The sequence below is a fragment of the Lolium rigidum genome, chromosome 6 (genome assembly GCF_022539505.1).
Source record: "Lolium rigidum isolate FL_2022 chromosome 6, APGP_CSIRO_Lrig_0.1, whole genome shotgun sequence".
In the NCBI taxonomy this organism is placed as follows: Eukaryota; Viridiplantae; Streptophyta; class Magnoliopsida; order Poales; family Poaceae; genus Lolium; species Lolium rigidum.
In genome coordinates this window covers 214,175,284-214,188,214 of record NC_061513.1, presented here as the reverse complement: position 1 = coordinate 214,188,214, position 12,931 = coordinate 214,175,284, and the positions used below count along the sequence as shown (strand labels likewise).

General features: G+C 43.8%; 1 protein-coding gene across 1 annotated transcript; it reads left to right on the top strand.

Annotated features, from left to right (window-relative positions):
- Positions 1 to 7,732: 7,732 nt before the first annotated feature.
- Positions 7,733 to 11,401, top strand: LOC124661478 (7-methyl-GTP pyrophosphatase-like). Its single transcript, XM_047199334.1, has 9 exons — positions 7,733 to 7,827; positions 7,911 to 7,982; positions 8,085 to 8,159; positions 8,537 to 8,629; positions 9,526 to 9,595; positions 9,682 to 9,773; positions 10,587 to 10,628; positions 10,785 to 10,865; positions 10,957 to 11,401. Exons 1-9 carry the CDS (start codon positions 7,804 to 7,806, stop codon positions 11,035 to 11,037), a joined length of 630 nt encoding a protein of 209 aa, XP_047055290.1. The 5' UTR covers positions 7,733 to 7,803; the 3' UTR covers positions 11,038 to 11,401.
- The last annotated feature ends 1,530 nt before the right edge of the window (positions 11,402 to 12,931 follow it).

Here is a 12,931-nt window from a genome sequence, read left to right as displayed (position 1 = left end):
AAATTGTTCTACCTCTTCAAACCCAAAATGAATATAGCTATTCCGATTATAGTTCTTAATTAAAAATTCCTCACTAAAGCCACATTGAAATTTAAGATGTTTAGTGTCCTGTTGAGAGCAACGGTTTATATCATGGCGTTTAAGCAAGATTTTAGCAATTGTATTCAATTTTTCTATCACAAAGCACTCATCACTTTTCCCGCTCTTGATTCTCTATAATTATTATAATATTCTATAAGCTCCAAGTAGGTTATGGGTTCTCCCATAACATCAGTTTTTAATTTTTAGGTTTTTCAATTTTTTTTGGATTTTCGGGTATATGAGGAAAATAAAACAAGACAAAAAGAAACTAAGCAAAAGTAAACTAAGCGAAATAATACTAGACAGAAATAAACTAAGCACACATAAACTAGACAAAAGTAAACTAAGCAAAACAAAATAAAATAAAATAGAGAGAGAGGTGGAGTGTACTCCCCAGGTGAACTTATGAGTAGAGCTATGCCTCCCCGGCAACGGCGCCAGAAAACGAGTCTTGATAACCCACAAGTATAGGGGATCGCGGCGGTCTTCGAGGGAAGTAAAACCCAAATTTATTGATTCGACACAAGGGGAGGTAAAGAATACTTATAAGCCTTAACAAGCTGAGTTGTCAATTCAACTTGCACTGGAAAAGCACTAGTAACGAGGGTGATGTGAAAGTAGCGATGATATGAGAGCGGTAGTAACGATAACACGACAGCGAGTAATAGTAATATGAGAGCAATGGCACCGGAAAATAGTTGATACTACTTCCAATGACATGTAGAACGAGTATATGATGATGAAAGATGGACCGGGGTTCCCGACTATCTACACTAGTGGCAACTCTCCAATAACAAGTGTTGGGTGAACAAATTACAGTCGGGCAATTTATAGGATTGAAATAGCATTAAGACAGAACATCAAGATCATTAATCATGTAGGCATGTTTCCCATATATAGTCATACGTGCTCGCAATGAGAAACTTGTACAACATCTTTTGTCCTACCAGCCGGTGGCAGCCGGGCCTCTAGGGAATCTATCGGAAATTAAGGCACTCCTTTTAATAGAGCACCGGAGCAAAGCATTAACACTCCGTGAAAACATGTGATCCTCATATCTAAGCCTTCCCCTCTAGTTGTCCCAATTTCTGTCACTTTGGGGCCTTTGGTTCCGGACATAGACATGTGCATACAACTTGTAGATACAATCTAAGCAATAAGTATAGAGCTTAAATCTAAGATCATGCCACTCGGGCCCTAGTGACAAGCATTAAACACAACAAGATTGCAGCAACAATAACTTCACAAACTTTATAGATAGACAATCATAACGTAACAATCCATCGGATCCCGACAAACACAACACCGATTACATCGAGATGAATCTCAATCATGTAAGGCAGCTCATGAGATCATTGTATTGAAGTACATGGGGAGATAATACCAACTAGCTACAGCTAGAACCCGTAGTCCATGGGGGAACTACTCACGGAGCATGATGGAGGCGATGGCGTTGATGGAGATGGCTTCCGGGGGCACTTCCCCGTCCCGGCAGGGTGCCGGAACGGAGACTTCTGTCCCCCGAATTGGAGTTTCGCGATGGTGGCGGCGCCCCTGGAGTCTTTCTGGAGTTTCGTCAATTGGTACTTGCGTTTTTAGGTCGAAAGGGCTTAAATAGGCAAAGAGGCGGCGCGAGAGGGGCGACGGGGTGGCCCCACACCAGGCCGGCGCGGCCGGGGTGTAGGCCGCGCGGCCCACATGTGTGGTGGCCCCCCGGCTCTCCTCCGACTCCCCTTCGGTGTTCCGGAGCCTCCCGGGAAAAATAAGATCTTTGGCGTTGATTTCGTCCAATTCCGAGAATATTGCCCGAACAGCCTTTCCGGAACCAAAAACAGCAGTAAAACGAGAACCGGCACTGTGGCATCTTGTTAATACGTTAGTTACGGAAAATGCATAAAAACATTATAAAGTGCGAGCAAAACATGTAAGTATTGTCATAAAACAAGCATGGAACATCAGAAATTATGGATACGTTGGAGACGTATCAGGGGGCGGAGTAGACGAAGACATCTACATTGAATGGAAACTAAACTTAGTCGGAACCACGACTACTCACTAGTCATCCCTACCAACACCGATGAAAAGCTCGAGGCCGGAATACTTACCGGAGATGGACGCTGTGGTGGTCGGAGTTGCCGGTGGCGAGGTTTTGTTGGGGTGTCTCGCTGAAGTTAAGAACACGGTGCGGCGGCGCAGATTCTGGCGAAGCTCCGGCAGACTCCGGCACGGTGGCAGACGAAGCTCTGTGGCGGCGCTCGGAGGAGAGGTGAATCAGGGGGAGAATAGTGATTATGAGTATGTGGTGGTGATATTTATAGGCGCGGGATGAGATTCGTGCTCCGCATCCTGTGGTCGGAACGCAAGCGTCGCATCGTTGGATGATGGACACGTGTCGAAAACCCTAGCGGTAAAAATGGCTATGGATCAAATTACCGTTCCAATTACCAGAAAATGGCGCCAAGAATAGCGGAACAGTTAGAACCCTTCGAGGATCCGGGAAGAGTTTCAATTGATAAGCCATTATCTCTATAGGGTAGTAATCTGGAGACTCGTTGTAACGATGAGGTCGATGGATGAAGTCCCGCTAGATGAAGGATTTTTCCGGCTTGCAAGCTGGAAAAGGAAGTTTCATGAAGTCGGAGTTCTTCAAGTTTCCCCGTGTTTCCGGGAAGATTGCCGGACATGAAGATGGTTCGAGCAAGACGGAAAGGAGAGATGAACCTCAGAGAACTCTGGGGGCTACTGTTGTGGGTATACTTCATGGGTGTACCATCGACAGTGGCTAGATCCGGCAAGCCCGGGTGGCCCATTGATGGTGATGGTGGCATGTGGCCCATCGGTCGGCCCAGTTGATGTTGATCAAGAAGGAGGAAGTCCAGCCCAGGAACAAGGAGCCGGATCCATCGACCTGCTCTGCAAGTCGGATCCGGCCTGGCCCATCAGGGGTAGCCGGATCCAGTACGGCGTATAAGGAAAGGCGGATCCTCGATGTGCACAACAATGTAATATTCCGTAGTTAGACATCTTGTATTCCGGCTAGGACTCTCCGTAGAAACCCTAGATCCTGGCGCCTTTATAAGCCGAATTCGGGGAGCCCTAGAGGCACAACCACAACTCATTGTAACAACGCGAAAGCACCCAGATAATTCCAGACAAGCAGCAGTAGGCCCTATCTTCGAGCAGGTGTTCCGAAGCTGGGTAAATCGTGTACCACCGTCCCGAGGACTCTCCGCCCGATGGCCCCTACTTCTTCTTCCCTCCACGAGGATCCCTCCTCTGGAGTACCATCGGATAGGCAATGGCAATCTACAAGACTATTGTCGAACCAAATCACTCCATCACGATGGTTATGAAGGATTATTAAGTGCTGAGAATAGACCAAAGCATTATCAATGATATCACCGTTATTCCCAATGAGTCTCAAGCTACCACCGTATTTCCCTACTGTCACTGGGTTTCACAAGAAGGAGAAGATTACTACTAATCTCACCTCATTATCTTTATATAATATTGGGATCTTGGATACTTGACAAGTCCTAGATTGAGGTACGTAGGAGATAGAGATACAATCATACAAATATTTAAATGAAAATTAAGCACAACACCCATGTAAAGTTAGATGCACATGATTTTGTCTGGCTAGGTCTCAACCCTCAGCCCGTGAGAACTACTCACACATGATAAGATCAACAATCATAAACTTTATAAATAAACTATTATGATAAATATATAATAGTCTTACAATGACATAGGTATGCCTAAGAGGCATGTCGCATATACACCCCTGGTCCACGATTGGGGTAGAAGGCCGATGGACTTGAAGATTTGGAGACCCAGAAGGTTGAAGATGTTCGGATTAGGAAAGTAGAGTTATTATAGGCAACTTGTATCAATATAAGCAAAGGCCTAGTGCGGCCCGATAATCTGTACTTTTACAATATGGAAGAGCCTTGGCTTCACCTCCTATATAAGGGCGAAGGCCAAAGTCAAAATAAGGATCGAATCATTGCAAACCCTAGCCACCGTATTTTGTTGAGTTGGACGCCTTTGTTCGTCTGACAACCTTCAAGTTTTACTTGCCCTCTACTTTCTACGAAACCCTAAGTCTACAATCTGTAGGCATCGTCGAGTCGATACCTCGTCATACAATGCCACCAATTGTGATTAGATCAGGAGTACAACTAGAATCTATGGCTAAGGATAGGGGGAGGATGGAGATGGTGATGAAGATGGCGATGGAGCAACGGTTTCCCTATCCTGAGATGTGATTTGGTGAAATGGATCTCAGGGCGGCTTATTCCTTTCATTTCTGTTATGATCTCTTTCTGATTCTTCTATGTTTTGAGGCGGCAGTGATGCCCATTATATATAGGTTCCTTCATAAAAAATTTCCCCCTTGAAAAGGGGAAGGCGGTGGCACAAGGTAAGAGCGCATCGTACTGACGGGTTGTGGCTGGTACCAGTGCTTGCCAAACTCAGTGATGCTTCTCTTCGTGGCCTCTTTGACTTCAGAAAATAGGCAACTTGCACATCTTAATTAATTGCCCTTGATTTGGTCCAGAAAATGTCGATATCTACACATGGAGGAATAAAAGAAAAGATTTACACATCTTTGCAATAATTAGTGATTAATGGCAAGTTGAGAGAGATATTTCATCAAGTACTTAACTAATAACAGATTTCAACATGAATAAAGATGATTGTTTTTACAACCATTAGTACGGTGCCAGAAAGATTTTTTAAAACAGAAGGCCAAAGGCCCGGCCATATATATATAGCCCCACATCACAAATTCGACGATACAACACACTCTCCACCACGTCTGGTACCTCAAGTCATACAAGCAACATCAAAGGTTCGGGGACACCGCACAACATAGTCTACCAACACATAACAAGATCCACACACGCGCTACCAGACGCCGACGACCAAGGGCACTGCCGAGTAGCGTTGCACCGCCCGAAGCTCATGTCCTCGTCGCCCCATGGAGCCGCCTAACCTCGTCCACCGCCACGTCCAAGAGTCTCCGGTCCGTCTGTCTGACCAGAACCCTCTAGCCCTGCATATGAATAGACATTTTGAACATAGCATCAGCCGGGCTGCCGATGACCTTTCCCTCTATAGCTAGCTTATTGCGAACATTCCAAAGCGTCCAGCATTGAACCGCAAAGGTAAACCAAGCTAATCTACGGAGGCGCCCCGACAAACCCTGGACAATAGCGATAAAGTCCCCAACCCCTGTTGGGTTCCAAGCGCACGACAGGATCTCCCTGATCCCTGCCCACATAAACTTTGCCAAGTGAAGAAAATATGATTACAATCCTCGAACTCCCCACATAGCGCACAGTCCCCATTCGATGGGCCGTGGCGCTTGGCCAACTGCTCTCCCGAGGGCAGTCGCCCCCTGATCAATTGCCAAAGGAAGACCTTGATCTTCGGGGGAACCCTAGTCCTCCACACTTCTTTGAAGTGTGTAATCGCCGCCCCATGCGACAATTTGAGGTACAGGGAATTGGTGGAGTAGCACCCTATGCAGATGATACCATGATCATGATCAAACCCTCTAGGGTGGGGGTGGCCAACCTCAAGATCATCCTATTATGTTTTGAGAACATGTCAGGACTTAAGATTAATTTCTTGAAGAGCGAGGCCATTGTAACAAGGGTTACAGAGGCGGAGAGAAGGTGGGTGGCTAATGGGCTGAACTGCAAACTGGGCTCTCTCCCAAATCAGTACTTGGGTCTGCCGGTGAGTGACAAATCTCTCTCGACGGCAGACTGGGCCTTCTTGACGGAGAAGGTGGGTCATAGGGTTGACCCATGGCAAGGTTTCTTCCTGGCCTCGGCTGGTAGGCTCGAGCTCACTAACTCCTGCCCATCTAGCCTGCCAATGTTTGCGATGAGCATGTACCTTCTCCATGACAAGACTCACGGGGCAATGCACAAAACTAGGGCTCGATTCTTTTGGGAAGGGGTCATCGCCAAACGGAAGTACCATATGGTGGACTGGGACACGATGTGTAGACCAAAGGCATTTGGGGGTCTGGGGATCCTCAATACCAAGCACATGAACATTGCGCTGATGGTCAAATGAATTTGGAAATTGTACCAGAATGAGGAGTGTCTGTGGGCAGACCTGCTTAGGGCTAAGTACCTGGGCAACAATGACCTTTTCTCCCCAGAGGTCCCTACGAAGGGCTCCTAGTTTTGGAATGCCATTCACAAGATCAAATGGTACTTTAAGCTGGGAGCTAAACACCTTGTGCGGGATGGGAGGAAGACATACTTCTGGTTAGATTGGTGGACGGGCAGGGGTCCCCTTCGCGGCATTTTCCCGGGTCTATTCGCTTGCCGCGATAATCAGTTTGCGACGGTTGCCGGGGTTCATTCTGAGAGGGGCTGGCGCATCCGGTTCAGGCGCAGCTTCATGCTGGCGGAACAAGTTGAATGGGAGAATTTGTGCCGGATCTTTGATCTGAACCCGGTGACGATGGGTGAGGACAAAGTGTCATGGGCCAGAAAGATTTGATCCTGAACCATCCACCTTATGCAAATAGCAATGCTTCAGGAAGAAGAGTAGTGCGCTAAAGTGCTCCTTTGATTGCATACTATAGTAGACACGCTATGTAAAAAAGTTGGAAATTTTGGGCCACAAAACGTGTGGTTACACACCTGTGAGCTTGGGCCTGCGTGATAAGCGTCTATAGCTTGTCGGACATCCCTAGTAGCGAAATCTTATATGCCGCTCATTGCGACGACGGATAGTCGCGCCATGCATCGCACAGTTATTCTCTGCCGGTCAACTTCTTCGTTCCCATCTCTTTAAATCTCGTATTTTTTTTGCTTCTGGTTTTTTCTCTTGTTTTCTTTGTTTATGGGTTTTCCTCTTGTTTCTTGCTCTGTTTTTTGTTCGTTTTTTTATTTTTTGTTTTGTGTTAATAATTTACAAGCATTCTAAATTTTTGTAACTGGTTTTTAATTCAAGAATAATTTTTAAATGCACAAACATTTTAAATTTGCGAACATCTTTTCAAGTTCATGATTTTTTTAATACGTGAACTTTTTTTCAAATTCATGAATTTTTTTAATTCGAAACATTTTTCGAATTCATGATTTTTTAAATTAGCGAATTTTGAAGTCGTGAACATTTCAAAAACTGGAACATTTTATTGATTTCATGATTTTTTTATCCGTAAACATTTTTTCAAATTCATGAACATTTTTTTTAAATCAGCGAACATCTAAAGGCGTGATAAATTTTTAATTTGGAATGATTTTGAATTTTCATGAACATTTTTCGAATCAGTAAACTTATACATTCATGATTTTTTCTTCAAAATCTTGAAAATTTTGAAATCCACAAAAAAATTATGAAGATATTTTCAAATTTGTGAACATAATTTGATTTAAGGATTTAAAAAAATCGGTGTACATTTTGAAAGGAAATAAATAAATATTTTGAAGAAAAACGGACACGGGCTTATCAGCAAAATTAGTTTTTCAGAAACATAAATGCTTAAGCGTTCCAGGTGATTGGGCCGGCCCGTCGGTAGTTCGCTTCAGCGGCGCCGCAAAAGGCCTGGCCCGAATGTTTTCCGGCTATTGTGCCGACGATAAATGGAAGAAAACCCAAAAAAAGATAAATGGAAGAAAACCCAAAAATCTTCTTTCCGTAAACCTGTCCTTTCCCCTCCGCTGTTTCCTGGTGTCTGGGAGTTCAACAATGGCCGCCTCTTCGGCTCTCAGAGTAAGCAAAGCACGCACCGCCGCCGCCGCCCCTCCCCCTATTCCTCCCTAACCGGGCTTCCTTGGTTTTGGTTCACGATGCAGCTGATCCTCGGCTCCTCGTCGGCTTCGCGTCGTCTGATTCTTTCCGAGATGGGATACCAGTTCACACTACTTGTAGGTGATTTCCCCCCCTTGTTTTCCGAAGTAGGTCTACTCCGGCTGTTTTCTTGTGATTTACCTATTCTATTTTCTTGTTTTCCCTCTGTTGGGATTTAGAGCGCGGACATTGACGAGAAGGAGATCAGAATGGAGAAGCCAGAGGAACTGGTGGTCGCCTTGGCTCACGCGAAAGTAATTTCCCCTTTTCTCTCACCCAAGAACTTGGTTCTGCTTTCTCTGTAAATTTGTTCTAGTTTTTTCGATTTGGAAAGACAGAAAGGTTCTAAAGAGAACGAATACCTAATTTCTCGGGCAGGAGTGAAGTTTGCTTCGGAGCTGTGTTTTTTTAGGTTTCTCATTAACTAGTTATGGTGATAAAACGAATTTATACCAGGTTGGAGCTTGGAAAGGTTTCTCCTTTGCATCAAGAACAAGGGTCTTTAGCATGTGTTACTAATTTATATATTTCTTTTAACAAAAAAACATGATATGGTAAAATTGTGCCAGGTGAAAGTTCTCGTTTTGCTTCGGTTATTTAGTGTTCACACGATGCTACATCAATGCTGTAGGCAGATGCAATATTGGAGAAGATGGCAAAGAATGGGATGATGCAAGAGATTGCTGACTCTCAAGAGACTACCTTGTTGATCACTGCTGATCAAGTATGTAGTTTAATTCCCCTTTCACTAGTCCTTTTAATTGCAGTCTTTGTCATAATTGTGATGCTACATGCTAGTTTCATGTGGATATAGAAGAATAGTAGTAGTCACTTTATACTGAATTTCTTGAATCTGGAGGGAGTAATGCTGGAAACAGTCATCATTGCCTGAGTGTGCTTACATGATTATGTTACCACTGTACTTCAAGATTTAGTGCCTTGCCAGTTTTGGTTCTGGTGTTTCTGCATATATGGTCTAGTCTATCTTGTAGTAGACATTTTCCTGACCATTGTTTGGTTTAGGAGTTAGGCACATATGGTGCTAGAAGGCCAATAACACCAATCATCCAATATGAATATTCAGAGAGTGCTCAGATAATAATCCATGTAAAGAGGCATAAATTGGTCTTTGCATATACTTTCCCATGTATAATCCAGTTATTATGCAGACAAGGATAGCAGTTAGGTCGAAAGAGTCTGCATAATATTTGGATCCAAGCAAAGAGGCATAAAAGTGGTATTTTCCTGGACCGTATTGATATGTCACATGGTCATTTTCATCCATGGTTTAATTACATTTTGGTTTCTGGGTATGATATTTTTGAGGGAAATTGGATATGAAATTTAGATAATTATAAACAGAGAGGGGTTTGTTTGGATTTTTCTTGTTCATTATTAGTTGCTTTTGTTAAAATGGAGAGAGAAACTAGTGTTTCTAGGCATGTTATGAAATAAGTGATTAAAATCGATATAGCTGAATATTTATGTTCTCAGAAAATAGTGGAATATTGATTCCCTTATGCCCGTACCATGTGTATGCATACATGTTAGTTTTATTTACCAACCCCCTCCCCACACCACCATTGCACCTTGTCTTAAATTTTTTTTTTCATTATGAAGGTTGTGGTCCATGATGGAGTTATCCGTGAAAAACCAACCACTCCAGAAGAGGCACGTAAATTCATCCAAGGTTTGTCTTTTCAACTTTTCGTCTTTGAGCTCAAATTACTTAGATGGTTTGTTAGACTTGTCCGTTTAACCACATACCGCTTACAGGATACTCCCAAAGCCATGCTGCAACAATTGGATCTGTGCTTGTTACAGATGTGAAGAATGGTAGTAGAAGGGGAGGATGGGATAAATCTGAAGTAATAGCCAGATTCCTCTGATGTTTTCTTTTCCAAATGTTATTCCTCTGATGTTTCATTCCTGAATGAGTACAAAGTCATTCTTTGACACATGTATCAGTTTTCATTTAAATCGTCATCTTTTCCTGAATGAGCAACCTAACCCATGAATTCTGGATTTTAATTCAGATTAGCTTTTCAGTAACATGACATGGTGTAATGCTAGCTTCCTTTTAAAATCTGCTTCAACTTTCAGCCCCCAAAAGTTGATAAAATAAAAGTGACCTAACATGAGCTGATGAGCGCAATCTGTCCGAGGTCAATTGATGGGCCAATTCATTCTTAATGTTCAGATGCTCTTGTGCTCTTTCAGAAAGTTGAGATTCATCTTTAAGTTTTGAGACCAATTTGATATTTACCATTTAGATTCATTGCAGGGGCGGAGCTTAGTTGAAACAAAACTGTGCCATGGCCCGCCCAACTTTAGAGATTTGTTGTCTACATATTGGTACATTTAGCCTAACAACAGCCCATTTTAGTGTTCTTAAACCTGTTGGCCCGTCCAGCTTTTCCTGGCAAGCTCCGCTACTGATTCATTGTATCATGGTTTAGTTCAGAAGTTGTATATTAACTTTTTGACCCCCATTAGAAATTAGGTGCACACTCTGATAACTCTTTGGGCTCTTAAAGGAAGTATAAGGTGCCATTGGCACAAAATATCAAATCAATCCTAGTGAAATATGCAGAATCCAGTTATGATCCCATGCATCATCTTGAGTTCTGCGTCGCAGAGTTTTTGGCCTCATACTTTCCACTACAATTTTCCTTGAGCAGGTTTATTTCCACAAGATACCTGATGAAGTTATTGACAGCCTGGTAAGTCAGGAAAAACACACTCACCAGTTTAATTTTGGCATGTTCTGTAGTGCCCCTTCCCGGTTTCTCAAGAAAGAAGTGTACATTTTGGAATATTTGTGCACTCCTCCCATGATCTGATTCCTCATTGAAGCTTTTCACTTGTGTATGTTTCAGATTGAGGAGGGGAATGTCTTCTACGTAGCTGGTGGCCTCCTAGTTGAGCATCCACTGACTTCACCTCTCGTGGAATCCATCGTGAGTTGCATCCTTGCATGTTCTGGTTTTAGGTTGGACTATGTATTTATATGTCTGTGAAACTGCATCTCAATATGGCAACCTTGTGCAGGTCGGTACAATGGATAGCGTAATGGGGCTTCCTAAAGCGCTCACAGAGAAGCTCATCAAGGATTCCCTTCAGGAGTCCTAGCTGCAAATATCCGGACTAAGCTGGCTGGTTACCCAGAAATCTCATGTCGGAAAATCTCCATTCTTGGCTTCTCGCGATTAACATATTAAGCACCCATCCTGTCTGGCAAATGGGGCGAAAAAGCTAACTACCGTCGTCAGCTTTGTCATGCCACCTTTGATAAACTGAACCATTGTATCGATTGAATTCTTCTTGTTAGTTAAGTGTGCTGGGTAGTAATAACATCCCTTTTGGAGCCTTCTCCTGTAACTGACTCGTAGGTCATGCCGATTTGATGTTAAGGTATGATGGACCAAGTGATATGCCTATCACGTTTTCAGAAGAACATAGTGCATGGTTATCTTAAAACGTGTGTGTTGCTTTATTTGCTCCTTTTCTTTCTGAGAGCTGCTATACGGTGATGAACTATAGGGGATTGTTCATTTTATGTCGTAGTTTTACCCATGTCATTTTTAGTCATCGTCCTAGGGATGCCAATAGGGGCAGCCCATGTTTTCGTTAGTAGAGCAGGTGGGTTTCAGTTCACTGTGTGGCAGGAGGACCGTCCAGATTTTGTTTTCCTGTAATCACGGACAATGTGACCCTAGTTTTGTCCATAAGTCAGTATTTGTAAAATACTCCCTTTTATCGTAGCCACGCTTTATTTTTTGCGCGGTTTTTGATGCACAACTTTAACCACTAACAAAATTATGTGCTTTTGGAATGTATAAATGGTATTGTTGCATTTTTCGTACAAATCTATTTCAGTTCATATATATTTATACAAATTCTATGGACATACTATAAGCAAATCATAGTCAAAGTTATATGTTGTTCATCAACAGAATTTAAGGGATCTTTATAATAAATTGTTAACATCTACAACCTCAAACAAAGATTATCATCTACCCATAATCGACCCATAATAAATTATACTATTATATTAACATTTGATGTCATATATGTTGATATATTCTTAGATAAATTTGGTCAAATTTTACGAAGTTTGACTTTGACAAAAATAATACTCGGGACATAACATTTCAGGCAATTTTTTAATTAAATCGTCGTGATGTCAAGGCGTGAAAACGAACCGGTACAGAAAATAGGAAGACACCAAGGCAATCAGGAAGCGGCTCTAGATGTGTATGCAAATTTAAAGCCTATGTAAAAATGAATATGCACGGGCCAAACCTAGTCTCAAGGAAGGCATGCAATCTTGGCTAGATACTCCTCCTCGAAATAGGCTTTCGCCCCGCTATATTAATATAGCAAACGACCCGATACAACGAACGCGCTGGGGCCGCAGCACAACCAAGCCCAAAAGAAAAGAAAAATAAAGGAAAGAAGAAAAAATGCCGACACCGGCAGATCGACGAAAACGAAGAAGACCCGCAACCGCTGCGCCCTCCGGAGAAGTACCACCACGCTCCTAGCACGCCGAGGCACCGCATACCAAGCAACACCTTCACCAAGGAGACGACGATGACGCCGCTGTTGCCCGGACTAGTCCTAGGGTTTCCCCGGTATGCGGAGGGATTGGGGAGGAGGTACACCCGACGCCCTTCGGGAAGGAAAGGTGACACCCGTAGGCGTCACCGCGTCGGTGTCGAGCATGCCGACGGGGATTTCTCCCGACCACCAAACCGACCACCCAGAAGCTCCGACGTGCTCCACCTAACATGCCGCCCACCCGCACACGCCACCACGGTCTTGTAGCCATCCTCGCCGCCTAACTGTGGTCACCGGAGCAAGGCCTAGACGAAGAAAAGGGATGCATCGGGGACGGGGGTAGCAGCACCGCAGCCACGCGGGAGGGAACTGCCTCCACCGCTTTCGCGGTAGCCGACCGGACGAGGCTACGAGGCAGACCGAGCCCGAGCTGGCCCGGCCGGACCCAAAGGGCCCGTAAAGC